Source organism: Mollisia scopiformis, assembly GCF_001500285.1.
Source record: "Mollisia scopiformis unplaced genomic scaffold LY89scaffold_3, whole genome shotgun sequence".
In the NCBI taxonomy this organism is placed as follows: Eukaryota; Fungi; Ascomycota; class Leotiomycetes; order Helotiales; family Mollisiaceae; genus Mollisia; species Mollisia scopiformis.
Window position 1 is genome coordinate 1,361,080 of NW_017263583.1, and position 15,290 is coordinate 1,376,369.

A 15,290-nucleotide genomic window follows, 5' to 3' on the forward strand; every position below is an offset into this window, starting at 1 on the left:
ATCAGCGACGGGGGGACCTGAGACGCGCTCCGACGCTGCGAAGGTTTGATCTCGCCCGCCCTCAAACAGATGCTGTAGCAGAAGATAAGATAACCCCAACCGCATCTGTGTCGTGGCCGACCGCATTGAAAAAGTTGAATGAGCCGCAGCGACTTTGACTGATCTGATCTACTTCCATCTCGTTTCTAAATGTGATTTTGACAGTCGGCTTGTTTTGTTTGATGCTTCACCAACGTTCCGCCCGGTGTCATGAACTCAACTCATCAATCAGATGAGTGGCTTGCTTTTTCATTCCATCATCCATCGAAGAAGCTCAGACCAGACGAATAAACGATCTGATCCTGTTTTGATTCCATTTAATCAGACGTGACCAAGCGCATCTGAGCATAATTCTGCTTCCACCCTATCGTACCTAATCTGATCAATCCATCCCACTCTCATCACAAGAATGACCTGACCTGATCTGACATCTCTGCCGTCTTTCTCAATGCTGATATCGCAAACTTAAGTATCGCACACCGCATACACACTGTACATCATCACTATCACAATCACTCCATTATCCACAGCTCCGAAAATAGCACATCCCCACCCAGCGAGCGGTTCGACCTCTCCTCTAATTGGCTCTCCCGCTTCTCTCCGCACGTGCCTCCCATCACGAGTCCTCGAACTTTCCACTCTTCACCGCGAATGACCACCAAAACCGGAAATCGAGTATCCGAATATATCTTCCATTCTAATAACAAGGAACCCCTCTCGAGCTCATTCATTCAATCGGCAACCTTCCCTAAGCCAACATTTTGAGTTTGTGCTCATCTGCATACATACCCGCATGCATCACTCACTCACCTACAGGACTCTAGCCCGCATACAGTACACATCCAGTACTCGTAGACGACGAACCCCAATCACCAGGTCCTGCGGCCTTCCCTCCCGTCTGTCGATTGCATTTCTTCAGCCTAGGTCGTGGTACCCTTGTACCTCGGGACCTTGTCTTAGATCTTCTTCGAGAAGAAAAGTCACCAGATCAAGAAATTTTGTGATGAATCCCATCTCCAGAAACAGTATACCGAGTGACCCGAATCATCGAAAATCTATTTTCCCCTCACCCCATGCCCTACCCTCTGGCCTCCCATCTCCATCTCTCGCAAACAGCTGCTCGCCACCCAATATCCCCCTCATCTCTCCATCGCTCTCACACAAACCATGCCCTAACCGCCGACCTCACACCTAACCACTTACCCTACTCATACAAATCCTCCCGCCGAGCGCCGGCCACAAAGCAAAGCAAAGCAGGTCTCCCGCCGGCCAGACCAAACCTCAAACCCAATAAATAATCCACAGCGGTTATATCAACTGGCTCCCAATGTTCCTTCACACGTAAGATCTATATTCCCCCCGGCCGTGCATTTGACCCGTTAATGCACACAACTTTGTTCTCTCCGCTCGGCGCTTGCTGAGCCTCATTTCCCACCCATCCATCGAGCAGATAGACAGATTTTGGGGAATACGCGGGTGAAGAAAGCTGTGCCTCATTCAGACCTACTATCATTTCTAGTACAATGGATGATCGGCATGCATCGATCTAGATGGGTGCTACGGTATGTATCTCTTGCTCCACAATTGAAAAAGTCCAACATCTGTATACCGGGTGCTTGGGATGATCCAGTTGGAGGTTTGAGCCTGCCCATTTGGCATACACGATCAGTACTTGGTGCAAAGGTCAAGGTATACAATTCATTGTATGCTATATAAACTCTTTTTACCCAGTACCAGAGTGAGTTCGATTCTATCCACGGAATGAAACAAGAAAGGATCAGCCTCCAAGAACAAGAACCAATTGAAGGAGCTGGCACCCGATGCCTCCTGTATAATGATAATCCAGAATTTATACAGCCGAATTTAAGTGTGTCTCTTTCTCTAAACCCTCAACGAAAGAAATTTCGGATCCCTTCTGCAACAACAGCTCTTCCAAGTCCCCTTGACTTCTTACTCTTCGAGGCAGTCGGGGTCTCCAAGACTTGCGCCTTGACATGATTCTCCTTGTCTTCCCCAGCAGAGTCTGTGACAGTCGACAGTGGAGTAGTAGCTCTTTGCTGGCTCTGACTTTGTCTCACGCTATTAGCACTTGATGTCCTCAGAGGAGGTGTGATGATTCTTTGCCCATCATGACTCCAGCTCTTGACTTTCATCGTTGCAAGTCTACGCATGGTGTTCGACGGACTACCGTTCGCAAGAGAAGCAAGGTTCTCTGCAGAATCATTTTGATGCATGTTCTCCTTGGCATCATGAATGACTGACAACCTTGATTTAGTAGGATCATCATAGTCTTGGACTGCAGTCGAATCGCTCCTTGGTCGTTTTGGAGTCACTCTTGGCAATTCGTGATCCGCAGACTCGTCGTCTTCGGTAGTCAAATGAAGGCTTGCCATACTACCGGATCGCTTTGTGAAGTTGCTTGCAATGCTTGCTACGCTGAGCTTCCGCATCATAGAACTTGCTGAAGCTCGAACAAGATGCTCACCACGAGCTCGTCCAGTCATCCCAGGGTATGGCAGAATATCGCGAGTCCACACATCAGTCAAAAGTGCTTCAAGTCTAATACGTTCTGCTCTTGAGGGAGCAAGAACCGGAATTCGGTTGGTTGTCAGTAAAGACTGTGATCTGTTGATGTTGACACAAGATGCAGATTCTTTGAAAGCGTTGGTGTTTTTGATGATGACTTGGCAGAGTCCGGACATTGGTCCTACTGTCGTTGCTCTGTGTATTGATATCCTTCTAGCAATAGTGCCTGCCAACATCAGCACCCAGTTTGACAGCGGAAGAAAAAGGGTTTGAACCAACCTGGCTTTCCAAAAACTGTGCCGAGTGGCTTTATATCCAGAGATAACGAGGTAAACAATGCTTGCTCCCCTACGTCAAGAAGCTGTTTGCAAGAACGATCAGCCAAACGGCTTCGCCATTCAAGTTCCTCCTTCGGCGAGCATGCACTCAAAGTAACCTCAAACAATCGATGGTCATATTCAAAGACCAGTTTCCAAGAAAAGGGAGCCGTGTGACACTGTAAACCTGGAAATTGTCATTAGTCTTTGAACCATTGACGAGCTTGTAGGTTTTGTGATGTTTCTCACCTTTGCCATTGTCGATTTCTTCTATGCGGATCTCACATAGGCCAATGCTGGCTTGGATTGTGTAAATCTGATCATTCTTGGTTGCACTTGCTAGAAGCAAAAAGTCGCGATACAGGAGACAGATGAGATACTGGCCATCAACACCATCTTTGGTTTGCCATGAGACGTGCAGTACTCCGCAGAGATGAACATGACCCAGAGCGCGGACTGCATTTATGGATTGTATACCTGACTATCAGAATTATTAAACCAGTAATATTGGTCTCAGAGTGGTATGACATACCATATCGGGAAAGACTAGGCGGTCTTGCAAAAGCCATGACTTCTCCATGACCATTTTCATTCTTGGATCATCTGTAGCCCTGTTGATCTCATTCGTTGCTTCTCTCAATCGAATGAGGACATTCTCAATCTCGATGTGAGAATCCGGGCAGTCGCAAACAGGTGTTACCTTCAATAGCTCTGAGAACAGCAGTGGGTACTTGCATACACGCTGTATTGGCTGGCACTAATCAGCTTAAGAACTGCTGGGAAAGATCACGATATACCTTTACAAGCAGATCTCCAATCGTCAATGCTTTTCTTGCATTCTCCTGTTGACTGTTAATGGATGCCAGGGATGAAGCCAATGCTTCGAGTCCTCGTTGAAAAATCTCCCATTGTGGAATCGTTTTGTACGCATTTGCCAGATCTTTGAGCATGATTTCATACTTGGCGCCATATTCTTCATAGATGAAGAACCGATTCATCTAAGTCGAGTTGATCAGTATTTACTCTCTCAATGGAGACAATCAGAAGTGATCGCACTTTCTTTCCAAAAATCTTTGCAACCTCGGCGGCGATTTTAGGTTCTGCTGTCATCCCGGGAATCTTCTGCAGCCATGAAGCTCCAGTAGCAGGATCAGGAACCGCATCAAGGCTTCGCCATCGGTGGTGATGGCGTGGTTTAGACACAGGAGGCAAAGCCGATTCGCCGCCCGTCGATTGTGTGTACTCCGAGTGTGGTACAGCTTTGTGCAGTTCTCCTAGAAGCTCTTCATGAAGTTCAACAATATCGTTGAGATTTCGTTTGATCGATGCTCGTATATTTGGAGAAAGGCTTGGAATCGAGGCCAGAAGTGTCACGTACACCTAAGCTTTTTAGTGTGATGCTCGTCATATATGGAGATGGAACCTACGTTCATGAGAAACTTGACATCTGCAAGATAGCTTTCTTCAGTGCTGATGATCTCTTCAAGGATCCGACGGCGTTGAAGTAAGCGATTCGTGACGGCTTGATCCAGTGCAGCGCCACCAGCCACATATGAATTGTCCTCAGAGAGTCGTCCAACATTAGAAGCCTTGCTGCTGCGGTCTGTCCTATGCTGGCGAGATGAGACCCCGGTTCTTCGAGATCGTGGGGCAACACTAAAGCTTGCCAAACTGATACTTGCACTTTTGACTGCTGTAACAAACCCATAAGACGATGCAGAAGACGACTTCTTGTGTCCAGATCTTCGCTGTGCATTTGGAGTCTCGAAAAGCTCCTTTTCCAGAATATCACCAGTGACATCGCAGCTGACTGTTTTTCGCCGATCCGTTGCCCTCTTTTGGAGAGTCCTCATCCACTTATTGAAAGGTCGATTACCCTCGGGCGTATACGGAGAATCTTCATCCAAAGAGAAACGAGTCTTGTCTGGTCCATCGTCCTCGGTGTCGTCTGCAGCAAATGATAGGCCAAGCGCCGCTATGTTTCTTAGAGTGCTGAAGCCAGGATTGGGACTGCTAGTAGACTCGTGACTCTTAGGACTCAGTTCAACATTGTCGAAGATGTCTTCCTTGGATGTGATTGCCGTGTCTGTTTTGCTTGAAGGCGGAGGTATTGGAGTACCCCAGCTAGTCTTTCGAGGAATATGCATAGAGGTGCGACGAGCAATTGTTGGTGTAGAGAGCCCAGCGGCTCTGGTGATCTCAATTGCAATGTCGGAGAGATCCATGATGAGGGGAAGCAACCAAAAGGTTAATACAAAATTTGAAGCAAAATGGAGCAAGCGTTCCAAGAAAGATCTGCTCTTGATTCGAGCAAGATCTGTTACAGCATCAATTTATGCTATGCAAAGAGAAGAATGGAATGAACTGAAAGGAAGCGCAACATCATTGAGAAAGAAGGTACCAAGAAAGAAAGATACGCTAACTATCAACATTTACCAAAAGAGAAGGAGTGATGGAAAGTTATGCTGTTGCTGAGCCTTTGGTCTTTCCACTTTCAAGGAGTGGAAATGTGATATTTTCGGGATTTGACTTCCTGTACACTAAGATTTTGTCTATATCGGTCTTTTTAATCATAATTCAGACTTGACTTCATCGACGAAGGACTGAGAATAGAAGCAAAAACAATATTGAATCCATCACAAGATATTGTTGCCTTAGGCATCCAAAATTGATCTACCCCGCCATGCGCGTCTCTTCGTAGCCTAGGAACAAGGCTGAAGCATCGAAGCTTGCTACAGCTTCTCTTCCTGCAAGCCACCTCAAATTATGGGACTACAATTTAATATGGAGAACCTACATGCTCCCACGGTTCCTTCAGGACCTACTTCTGCGCCGACAAACGATAACCAGCTCCGAACAAATGGGTTGACTCTTGCAGAACTGCAACTCAAGAAGGATAACCTGGAAGCTGAGATCAGAGCTTTGGGTAGTGTGCTGGAATCCGTAGGGAATCCTCAGAATTGGAGAAGCTCTACTGATAGATGCAGCATGGCGTAGACATGAACACAAGACTGCTCACCCCCGACGGATTTCCTCGAGCAGATTTGGACGTTGCACAGAGTACGCGCAGTTCCTCTGCAACAAACGGATAACAGTCACTGACAATCTGCCAGTTCGAACCGCCAGATCACGCATCATATACCTCAAAAACGATCACAAGGCCCTTATGAACGTAATCGAAAAGCACATCCATGAGCATTTCGCACGATTAGCAGAGAGTGGAGGAGCCGCAGAACCAACGACCAACGGGGGTCCATCGAACGGCCATATTGCAACACAACCAGTGCCTCAAGAACTGAGTCCTCCGTTCGCAAAGGTCAACAGTGTCGTTGACGGAAGTCCGGCCGATTCTGCGGGTCTGAAAGCTGGTGATGAGATCAGGAACTTTGGATACGTGAACATCAGAAACCACGATGGGTTGAAGAGAGTCGCCGAGTGCGTCCAAGGCAATGAAGGGGTGAGTTTCCAGATTGTTGCTATAGGTGATCAATATTGACTTGTGCCAGCAAAACGTGCTTGTCAAAGTATCCCGTCAACGTAGAGAACTTTCATTGACACTTACACCACGCCGTGATTGGGGAGGAAGAGGTCTTCTGGGATGCCATATTCTGCCATTGTGAAAAGCTCCTGAGGATTCGAAGATATCTGGTGAGCATAGCGTTGATTTGCAGGTGAAGGGCGTTCTGGTGTGGTAAAAGTTCTGCATAGGTGTCGCAGAGCATAGAATGGAATGTTTCCCGATGAAAAAAAGAAATGTTTAGAGGACTTTACCATTCGTGAAGCCGTTTACTTGTTTTGGATACCCCAGAAAGCCACCGTTACCGGGAGTTCCAGATTGTCCTAGAAGTGGAGTTCATTCGTGATCAACCCAGGAAACCAATAATAGAGTGGCTGAAGATAATTGACCACCGGGTCTTGTATTATTGAAAATGAGCAGGATTAGTAGAGCAAAAATCCGAATTGACCAAAAGATTGAATCTGCGGCTAGAAGCCTGGAACAGGCAACGGAATATTTTAAGGCACTGGTCACGTGCCAGCCTTCGCTTCGCTTAAAGGATTTTTGACTTCCGCCTTCTGGCTTGGATCAAAACATCCCAACCTTCTGGAGAGATCAAATCACACTCCACCACGTCCATAAACGAAACATACAACAAAGGTTCGTCTTCCTATATCTACCTTGCCTTCATCTTTGTGCTCTCTCTCGGGCAGTCTTTACTCTTCCTGCTTTAGCTAACCACTTTATCGCAGCCTCAGATCCGTTGGGCTCTGTTTACATCACCTTCATTCTCGCAAACCTACAACTACAATCATGGCAGAGGCCGCACAAGTACCCACCTTCAAGCTCGTGCTCGTCGGCGATGGAGGAACTGGCAAGGTGCGTACCAAGCCTAGGGCTGGATGTGCTGCTGCGACGACCTTGTGCTGGAATAGCTTCCCCTCATTCCAGCCTTCGGTGGCGCATCTGCGGTCTCGATATATAACTGACAACATGATAGACCACCTTCGTCAAGCGCCACTTGACTGGTGAATTCGAGAAGAAATACATCGCCACTCTCGGTGTTGAAGTTCACCCTCTCGGATTCAGCACGGTATGCATCATTAACTATTCGAAGCATCAAACGTCGACTAACATTTTGGCAGAACTTGGGCAATATCCAGTTCGACGTCTGGGACACCGCTGGGCAGGAGAAGTTCGGTGGTCTCCGCGATGGTTATTACATTAATGGACAATGTGGTATCATCATGTTCGATGTTACCTCCCGAATTACCTACAAGAACGTTCCCAACTGGCACCGTGAGTACCGCACAAGGCTTGATGATTGGCATATACTGACTGATTGTGTTAGGCGACTTGGTCCGTGTCTGCGAGAACATTCCCATCGTCCTGACAGGAAACAAGGTTGATGTCAAGGAGCGAAAAGTCAAGGCAAAGACCATCACATTCCACCGCAAGAAAAACTTGCAATACTACGATATCTCCGCAAAGTCTAACTATAACTTCGAGAAGCCCTTCCTCTGGTTGGCTCGCAAGCTTGTCGGAAACCCTACCTTGGTTTGTTGCCCAATTTTCACTCGCTCGAAGGTTGTCTAATATGTATCTAGGAATTCGTTGCTGCCCCCGCCCTTGCTCCTCCCACTGCCAGCGTTGATCAAGCCCTTCTTGAGCAATACCAAAAGGAGATGCAAGATGCCGCCCAAATGCCTCTTCCAGATGAGGATGACAATGACTTGTAATCTTCCAAAATCCATCTTCTCAGGCTCTAGCGATCGCTTCTTCTCGGCATCTTAGACAGTTCTTTTTCGGCGATTTTTGCGTTCTTTTGTTCATCGGTCTTGCAGATAGAGACAGATGACTACGACTCCTCTTTGTTTCAGGGCAGGATGGAGCCCCATGCTGATAGCGAGCATGTTGGAGGGATGGAATGGGATAATTGAGCGATGAAGGAAACAAGCTGAGGGAGGCGATGACTTTAGCATTATGCTGCGTAAATGCAGCAGCTTATGTAGCTAGACCACAAGAATAAGAAAAGCCCTCGATTTCTTCATTTTTCAACCAGTAAGGACGGTTGACATTCTGAATATGACTCTAATCACAAGAGCAGCGTGACCTAGGTGACGCCACAATAAGTTTTTCGAGCGAGAACTCACCGGCTGCAGTGTAACATCTGCCGTCCGGCACGAACCCTGCAAAGCGGGCAATCAAGGTTAAATACCCCTCATCGCAACACTACAAATATACCCCTCAAACCAAGACGGCCAGCCATTTCTCTGAAATCTCTTCGACCATCGAGCTGGTCCTTATTACAGACATTAAGATGCAGGTACTGTTGAACACTTCTTTCTTAACCAGGAATACATGCCAGCCCTAAAGTTCTCCATGAACATTTCAACACATTTGGTAACAGTGGGATTTTACCCCGCCCATTCAAAATCTTCAAACTCTTAATCAGGAAGGAGACTCTTTACAATCGTCCGAACGGGCCTATGATGATCAACTTGGCAGTCCATGTCTAAATACGTTCCGGCAAGCATCCTAACCTCGTATTGGTATGGGTAACCCAACAACTACCTGCACCGCATTGACTACCTTCCCGATTTTCTCTTTAAACATCGCAGTTTTGCCGGTTCAAGTGTAAGCCAGCTTTCTTTCGGTTTTCTTATCTGCGGATCTCGTGTTTTCCTGCCTCCTCGTTCGTCCTTCTCCCCTGTTCTTAATGATTGTTCGAGCTATGGCCTCTATATCGTCATTGGATCTGCAAGGTGATATGCCCGAGAGAAAGTTCTGTCTGCGCTTTCACCAGGGATGGAAGCTCACATCCTGCAAGGATGAGTTCTTCCAGCTCTTCTACATTTCCATTATGCTGTGAAGCTATAAAACCTGGAGCTTCCCCCGTAGATTGCAAAAAGGTACGCTGTCCCAGTTCGAGCCAATTGAAGAAATAATTGTTTGGCTCCGGCGAACTTTCCAGTGACTCAAAACAACAATGTATTTCTCCTTCGTCTCGTTGCTAGCTTTCCTAGCTTTCGTAGAAGGATTGAAGAATACTCAGCGGAACGTTCAAGCTCGCTCAAACTACAGCCCGAAGCGTGCTCGTGGTCTTCCAGCTGAACCTACTGATGTTCAGACAATCACTACTCCTCAAAATATCACCATCCGTTACAAGAATCCTGGGGCCGCAGGAGTCTGCGAAACAACACCTGGCGTCAATTCCTATTCAGGATACATTGATCTCGATGTATGTCCACAATCGACCTCTCATCGAGCCCTTTCCAGTATTAACAAAATTCTAGGCGAACTCGCACACCTTCTTTTGGTTTTTTGAAGCAAGAAATAATCCCCATGAAGCTCCAATTACTTTGTGGCTCAACGGTGGTCCAGGGTCTGACTCCATGATTGGCCTTTTCGAAGGTAAGAAACGCCATCTAAAACGAAGCGGCCTCTGCTCACAGAACTCATGCAGAACTCGGTCCCTGCAATGTTACCGCGAATCTTACATCTGAAGTCAATCCATACTCATGGAGCGAAGTTTCCAATATGCTCTTCCTGTCTCAGCCACTTGGAGTAGGCTTCTCATATGGTGGCGAAGAGTCTGGAAGTCTGAACCCATACACAGGCGCTGTCGAAAATGCCTCGTTTGCAGGCCCACAAGGAAGATACCCAGTGATCAATGCTACTGCTTTGGATACAACCGATCTTGCCGCAGTAGCAGCATGGCATGTTCTTCAAGGGTTCATTGGCGGACTTCCTCAGCTCGGAGGAATTGCGTCTAGAGAGTTCAATTTGTGGACAGAGAGTTACGGTGGTCATTATGGACCAGGTAATACATTCCGTTCTAGTTGACGACTTGACTGATTTCATTGCAGCCTTTTTCAATTACTTTTACGAACAGAACCAATTGATTGCCAATGGGACAACAGAAGGAATCCAACTAAATTTCAACACACTCGGTGTTGGTAACGGCATTATCAGTGAACAGGTTCAAGCTCCACAGTAAGCTGCAAGCTTCCTGTATGTGCATCAACCACTAATTTATCGTGCTAGCTATCCAGAGTTTGCTATGAACAGTGAGCATCATTTATACCATCTGCCGTAACCCTCTAACCGAGATTTTAGACACATACGGTATCAAAGCATACAATGATACCGGTTAGTACTCCTGCCTTTATCCCATCGTAACTTACTAATATTTATCAGTCTACAACTATGCAAAGTTTGCCACGTACGCACTATCAAATTCTTCACAAGTTTATAAACGCTCACCTAGGCAGATACATGGTGAACGGGTGCTTAGACCAGATTTCTTTCTGTTCAACCACAAACCGTACTCAATTGAGCGACTTGGCAATCTGCACAGAAGCAGAAAACATGTGCAGAGACAATGTTGAATCGCCATACTATTCTTATGGTGGCCGTGGTACCGTAAGTCTGCCCATCCAGCTCTCGATCATCTGAACTCTGGAGAATATGAATAAGCACATATTTGCCTCTCTCTGGATCATTTGTGGCCCCAGGACGGGCCAATTCCTGTCGAAAGGCGTGCTTCATCTTCAATCTAGACCGAACCACTCTGTTTCCTTGAAACTAATACCCATAGCAAGGGCTTTGTTCATCCACTAACCATGACTAGTATGATATCCGTCACCCTTCAGATGATCCAACCCCTCCATCATATTTTGTCGACTATCTCAACCAAGCATACGTTCAGGATGCTCTTGGAGTAGACCTCAACTATAGTGCAGACGCGAATGACGATGTCTACTATGCTTTCCAGCAAACAGGAGATTTCGTGTTCCCCAACTTTATCGAGGATCTTGAGATGCTGTTGAACAACAGCGTAAGAGTAGCATTGTACTATGGAGATGCAGACTATATCTGCAATTGGTACGCACATCATCCTAAGCAAATGTCTGACGGACTGAATACTGACTATCATGACAGGTTTGGGGGTGAAGCAGTCTCTCTTGAAGTGAACTACATTCACAAAGAGGAGTTCGCCACGGCTGGCTATGCACCATATGTAGTAGATGGCACTGAATACGGTGAAGTCCGCCAATTTGGCAACTTCTCTTTCTTGAGAGTCTACGAGGTGAACATCTCCCATCTCTTCGTGAGGCGAAATATCGTTAACACTCTCGCAGGCTGGGCACGAGGTCCCCTTCTACCAACCTGAAGCCTCACTCGAGATGTTTAGAAGAGTACTCCTCGGTCTCGACCTTGCAGACGGCGATCTGAGGTTCGGAGCAAACTACTCGAGTTCTGGGCTGGCAAATGCTACTCATACAGAACCATTTGTTCCACTACCTTCAAGTACAGTTGTTTCGAGTTCGGCGTCCAGCGCGACTGGGAATGTCACGACGGCGGCAGTATACTTGGATTAATGAATGAAAGACTGAGTAGCCATGATGCGGCCAAAGACAAATACATAAAAATTTAGATTATATAATTCTTGAATAACGAATAATGCCAATCATTGCATTGCAGAGATGCCGAACATCAGGTTTTAAAAGCCTTGCGAAGTGAAAATGAGAGATCTGAAATATAATTCTTTCGTCCTACATTTTTTTTGGGAATTTTGTGGATTAAATCGCACAGAAATTAGATGCATGAGAGTACGGATTAAGTTAGTGATCATATACAACACATACTTACGTTCACACTTCATTATTTTCATTGTTACAAGTCCAGGTCTCTGATGACAAACCCCACAAATGAAACTTATGAAAGTCGGAGCAGACATGATTCGTGAACATATATACTATGCAGACTGCTTTTGAACCCTTTATTTTTATTAAATTGTTATGCAATATCTGAACCACACCAACCACACCAATTTCCTTTGAGGCGCGAGACGTGTGTTGCTGAGTTGATGCTGTTGATTTTGTCCCGCTTTCGGCAAGCGTCACTTTGGCTGTGCACTTCGCGTTGATTTTCGGAAGCGCGACTAAAGTCGCGAACATCGGAACATTGAAATACTAGATACACAACACCAACATCAATTGGGTTCTCAAACACCTGTATCGATTTACAATCCATACGCGTTATTCTTCGATACTCAATTACAACATTCAAGTACTGCTATATTATGAATATACGCTACAATGAGTGACGCGATTCTTCCTCCACCCCGCAGTTCGTCTGCTGCTCCTGCTACGGAAGCTAGCAATCGTTCCGATTCGAGCTCTGGTGAGGGCGAATTCGATACATCTCTGGATCAATCCTTTGATTCTGGTGCAAAGGAGGAGGGCTTGGGAGGATTTGAGGCGCGGGCAGAGAATAAACAGAAGCGCAAGAGGACCAGGTACGCTTTTCATATTTCTACACCCATATGCGCAACAGAGTATCAAGATCTTGGTTCATGCAGTCTCCCCAGCTTGGGAGAATCCCAAATTGATATAAGAGCACTGCTAACATTTGTGCTCTGCAGCCCCCAAGACCAGGCTATTCTCGAGGCCGAATATAAACAAAATCCCAAGCCAAACAAAGCAGCGCGTGCCGAGATTGTAGAGAAAGTGTCCTTGAACGAGAAGGAGGTTCAGGTCAGCAAGGACCCTGACGCGACTGTCGTGCTTGGAGACGCGTCCAGACGAAAGACAATGGCTGACATATGTATAGATATGGTTCCAGAACAGACGCCAAATCAACAGACGAAAGTCGCGGCCACTTCTACCACATGAGATTGCAGCTTTTGGACTCGGTGGAATGGCTGCATTGTCTTCTGATCCTGCTTCTATGTTGGTGTTCAATAGCAGTCAGACCGTGGGCGAACCTGGACCAAGCTCCCAGCAAGAGAGGTCAAGTAGTCAAGAGTCGTGCCAGGAAGAACCAGAAGCAGTAGAGCCCAAGGCTCCATCAGAGCCTGCCAAGCCGATTGAACAGACTGTTCAGCCGCTTTCGGACCCAGCCATAACCTTACCAGCTACACTGGAGCATCAGACTTCGTCGGGATACTCTCTTCCAGAAACGATTTCGACCTCAGTCAATGACAATGTCATCAAGTCCTTCTCATCGACTCCTGGCTACCTGGCAAACAGATGGAACTCCGTCAGCAGTTCTTTCTCCACCCCCGCATCCTCTCAACCCGCCCAAATGTTCACTCCTCCGATGTAAGTATAGCTTCTCATGGACAATACATTGAGTAATGCTGATAATCTTTTAGTACCCAAGCCAGTCAGCCAGCTTCGTGCCCAGAACGAATTGATGAAACTGCCTCTACCCCAGCTTCGCGAATCCGTCTGTCACTATCTCTAGATGGAAAGGCGGAACTTGTGACAAGCTCACCGTCACCTCCCCACCACCAAGCTCCGCGACCAAGCTCGTCTTCAGCATCCAGCATTCCACAAAAGAGGATACGAACGCTCCAACGAAGTCAAAGTGCGCTTCCATTTGGCCACCGCTCATCATCATCCTCCTCTGGTAGTCCATTCCTCCCCCGTTTACCAACTGGACGATCACGAGACGCTCGTACCTGGGAGTTCTGTTGCGATGGTGAAGTACGAGATGAACTTACGGCTCATGCTGAGAATGAGTCTCATGGATCAGCAGTTGCTGCAATCAGTCTCATCCGATCTGCTAGCAACTCTGCTCTGAAGTCGAATGCCAACAAGCGTAATGCACCAGCTGTCAAACCTGATTCAGCAAAATATGGCAAGAAGCCTAAGCTTGGCAGAGCTCTATCAAGCCTAGCGAGACTGCAAAATCCTGGCGCGTCATCTTCGAAGTTGAGCCCTGACCCAAACACCTTCTCCAAAGATGGTCTGATGCGTTCACCATCTGGAGATTCTGATAAGGAGAATTGGGTTCCTCACGAAGGTGGAGGTGGAAATCGTACTCGCCGCCCACTACCATCGAGCCGTCCAGATAAGCAAGCTAATCCGCGGGCTGTACTTGGTGATAATCACAACGTTCCTACTCATGCTACCAATTTCGGAGGCAGAAAGAATAGGAAGCGAGCTCCAGTCGAAACCAACATCTTCGAGGACCAAGAGAACACTGTCGAGGTTGGCGAGGAAGTAGAGAAATTCATGCGTGGTGAAGTCAGTCCAAGCAAAAAAGGAGACCTAGACTGCATTCAAGGATTACTATCTTTGAGCCAAGGAAACTGGCGATAGGAATTTCATGTCAGGTGCATATCGGGAGCATGGGAGGAGTTATACTGCTGTGTTGATTATGTTGGGTATGCTTGCCAATCCAAGGTGAACTTGTTGATTGGGTTGTCGGAGTTGGACTATTGTCTTATTGCATTTGCATTGCTGGTGTCGGATCCACGGGTAACGTTTCGATGTTGATGCTTGAATTCTTCTCTCTGAGTACGGCAGATACCAAGATTAGCGGTGCTTGTTATGATTTTATAGCTGTACATCTTAGCTTATGAATCGTTCTCTTCTCATGCCTTGGTGCCTTTTAGCGAGTGCTGAACTTTGACTTGCGCAATTGCTATAGACCGTCCTTATAAGAGAGAATGGTGGAATGTCTGTCCATGTGAAGGACATTGATGTTGAAAATTTAGAGAATCAAATCGAAAAATTACATTTAAGTATGTCAATGTCTCTCCTCTTGTCCCGACTTTTGAAGTCAGAAAGTTGTCTTGTTTTGTCGGGACATTCACTTTGTTTTCTTATCCCTTTTCACAGGCGAGTTGTTACACTAGCGAAATTCCAACACACTAAATCTATAGCAGGCCCTCCTTCACTCCACCACCATCATGAAGATACAGACATCGAGCCCCCCGCTATTGTTTCTACTATCCAAAAAGACAACTTCTTCAATGACCCAAAGTCCCTGGTACAATCAAGAACTTCTTCACCAACATCATCAATGAACCACTACCAACCCTACTCACAGACTCCGAAATCGCTGCCTCATTGACACACTTCCACGACATCGAAGCCTTCCTCCGATATCCTCGC

The 15,290-nt window shown here is 46.7% G+C and overlaps 5 protein-coding genes across 5 annotated transcripts; 4 read left to right on the top strand and 1 right to left on the bottom strand.

The window, feature by feature from the left end:
* Positions 1 to 1,742: 1,742 nt before the first annotated feature.
* On the bottom strand, positions 1,743 to 5,199 carry LY89DRAFT_636951 (Dbl homology domain-containing protein). The gene is made up of 7 exons (XM_018211509.1): positions 4,310 to 5,199; positions 3,939 to 4,262; positions 3,680 to 3,880; positions 3,415 to 3,633; positions 3,132 to 3,363; positions 2,845 to 3,069; positions 1,743 to 2,791 (listed from the first exon to the last, which is right to left on the bottom strand). The coding sequence occupies exons 1-7, from the start codon at positions 5,105 to 5,107 to the stop codon at positions 1,929 to 1,931; spliced, it is 2,862 nt and encodes a 953-aa protein (XP_018077071.1). The 5' UTR covers positions 5,108 to 5,199; the 3' UTR covers positions 1,743 to 1,928.
* A 398-nt stretch (positions 5,200 to 5,597) lies between these two features.
* On the top strand, positions 5,598 to 6,853 carry LY89DRAFT_636953 (26S proteasome non-ATPase regulatory subunit 9). The gene is made up of 4 exons (XM_018211510.1): positions 5,598 to 5,825; positions 5,870 to 5,942; positions 5,996 to 6,339; positions 6,389 to 6,853. Exons 1-4 carry the CDS (start codon positions 5,649 to 5,651, stop codon positions 6,500 to 6,502), a joined length of 708 nt encoding a protein of 235 aa, XP_018077072.1. The 5' UTR covers positions 5,598 to 5,648; the 3' UTR covers positions 6,503 to 6,853.
* A 281-nt stretch (positions 6,854 to 7,134) lies between these two features.
* LY89DRAFT_680836 (putative GTP-binding nuclear protein GSP1/Ran) lies at positions 7,135 to 8,399 on the top strand. The gene is made up of 5 exons (XM_018214148.1): positions 7,135 to 7,257; positions 7,379 to 7,471; positions 7,524 to 7,677; positions 7,730 to 7,935; positions 7,986 to 8,399. Exons 1-5 carry the CDS (start codon positions 7,192 to 7,194, stop codon positions 8,115 to 8,117), a joined length of 651 nt encoding a protein of 216 aa, XP_018077073.1. The 5' UTR covers positions 7,135 to 7,191; the 3' UTR covers positions 8,118 to 8,399.
* A 968-nt stretch (positions 8,400 to 9,367) lies between these two features.
* Positions 9,368 to 11,762, top strand: LY89DRAFT_728838 (putative carboxypeptidase S1; the record flags this gene model as incomplete). Its single annotated transcript, XM_018219311.1, has 11 exons — positions 9,368 to 9,619; positions 9,675 to 9,792; positions 9,845 to 10,201; positions 10,248 to 10,374; positions 10,426 to 10,448; positions 10,498 to 10,530; positions 10,579 to 10,603; positions 10,653 to 10,803; positions 11,012 to 11,265; positions 11,323 to 11,470; positions 11,523 to 11,762. The coding sequence occupies 11 exons, from the start codon at positions 9,368 to 9,370 to the stop codon at positions 11,760 to 11,762; spliced, it is 1,728 nt and encodes a 575-aa protein (XP_018077074.1).
* A 451-nt stretch (positions 11,763 to 12,213) lies between these two features.
* Positions 12,214 to 14,766, top strand: LY89DRAFT_680839 (uncharacterized protein). The gene is made up of 4 exons (XM_018214149.1): positions 12,214 to 12,682; positions 12,809 to 12,920; positions 12,997 to 13,487; positions 13,541 to 14,766. The coding sequence occupies exons 1-4, from the start codon at positions 12,483 to 12,485 to the stop codon at positions 14,490 to 14,492; spliced, it is 1,755 nt and encodes a 584-aa protein (XP_018077075.1). The 5' UTR covers positions 12,214 to 12,482; the 3' UTR covers positions 14,493 to 14,766.
* Positions 14,767 to 15,290: the final 524 nt, after the last annotated feature.

Excerpts from the sequence above, each read along its gene's own strand:
- LY89DRAFT_636951 (XM_018211509.1), bottom strand. The coding sequence starts at position 5,107 with ATGGATCTCTCCGACATTGCAATTGAGATCACCAGAGCCGCTGGGCTC. Across the intron at positions 3,634-3,679 it reads TTGGAGATCTGCTTGTAAAG|CCAATACAGCGTGTATGCAA; the intron begins GTATATCGTGAT and ends GATTAGTGCCAG. Across the intron at positions 2,792-2,844 it reads CACAGTTTTTGGAAAGCCAG|GCACTATTGCTAGAAGGATA; the intron begins GTTGGTTCAAAC and ends TGATGTTGGCAG.
- LY89DRAFT_636953 (XM_018211510.1), top strand. The coding sequence starts at position 5,649 with ATGGGACTACAATTTAATATGGAGAACCTACATGCTCCCACGGTTCCT. Across the intron at positions 5,826-5,869 it reads TGGGTAGTGTGCTGGAATCC|CATGGCGTAGACATGAACAC; the intron begins GTAGGGAATCCT and ends TGATAGATGCAG. Across the intron at positions 6,340-6,388 it reads GCGTCCAAGGCAATGAAGGG|CAAAACGTGCTTGTCAAAGT; the intron begins GTGAGTTTCCAG and ends GACTTGTGCCAG.
- LY89DRAFT_680836 (XM_018214148.1), top strand. The coding sequence starts at position 7,192 with ATGGCAGAGGCCGCACAAGTACCCACCTTCAAGCTCGTGCTCGTCGGC. Across the intron at positions 7,258-7,378 it reads GCGATGGAGGAACTGGCAAG|ACCACCTTCGTCAAGCGCCA; the intron begins GTGCGTACCAAG and ends ACAACATGATAG. Across the intron at positions 7,678-7,729 it reads GAACGTTCCCAACTGGCACC|GCGACTTGGTCCGTGTCTGC; the intron begins GTGAGTACCGCA and ends TGATTGTGTTAG.
- LY89DRAFT_680839 (XM_018214149.1), top strand. The coding sequence starts at position 12,483 with ATGAGTGACGCGATTCTTCCTCCACCCCGCAGTTCGTCTGCTGCTCCT. Across the intron at positions 12,683-12,808 it reads CAGAAGCGCAAGAGGACCAG|CCCCCAAGACCAGGCTATTC; the intron begins GTACGCTTTTCA and ends TGTGCTCTGCAG. Across the intron at positions 13,488-13,540 it reads CAAATGTTCACTCCTCCGAT|TACCCAAGCCAGTCAGCCAG; the intron begins GTAAGTATAGCT and ends ATAATCTTTTAG.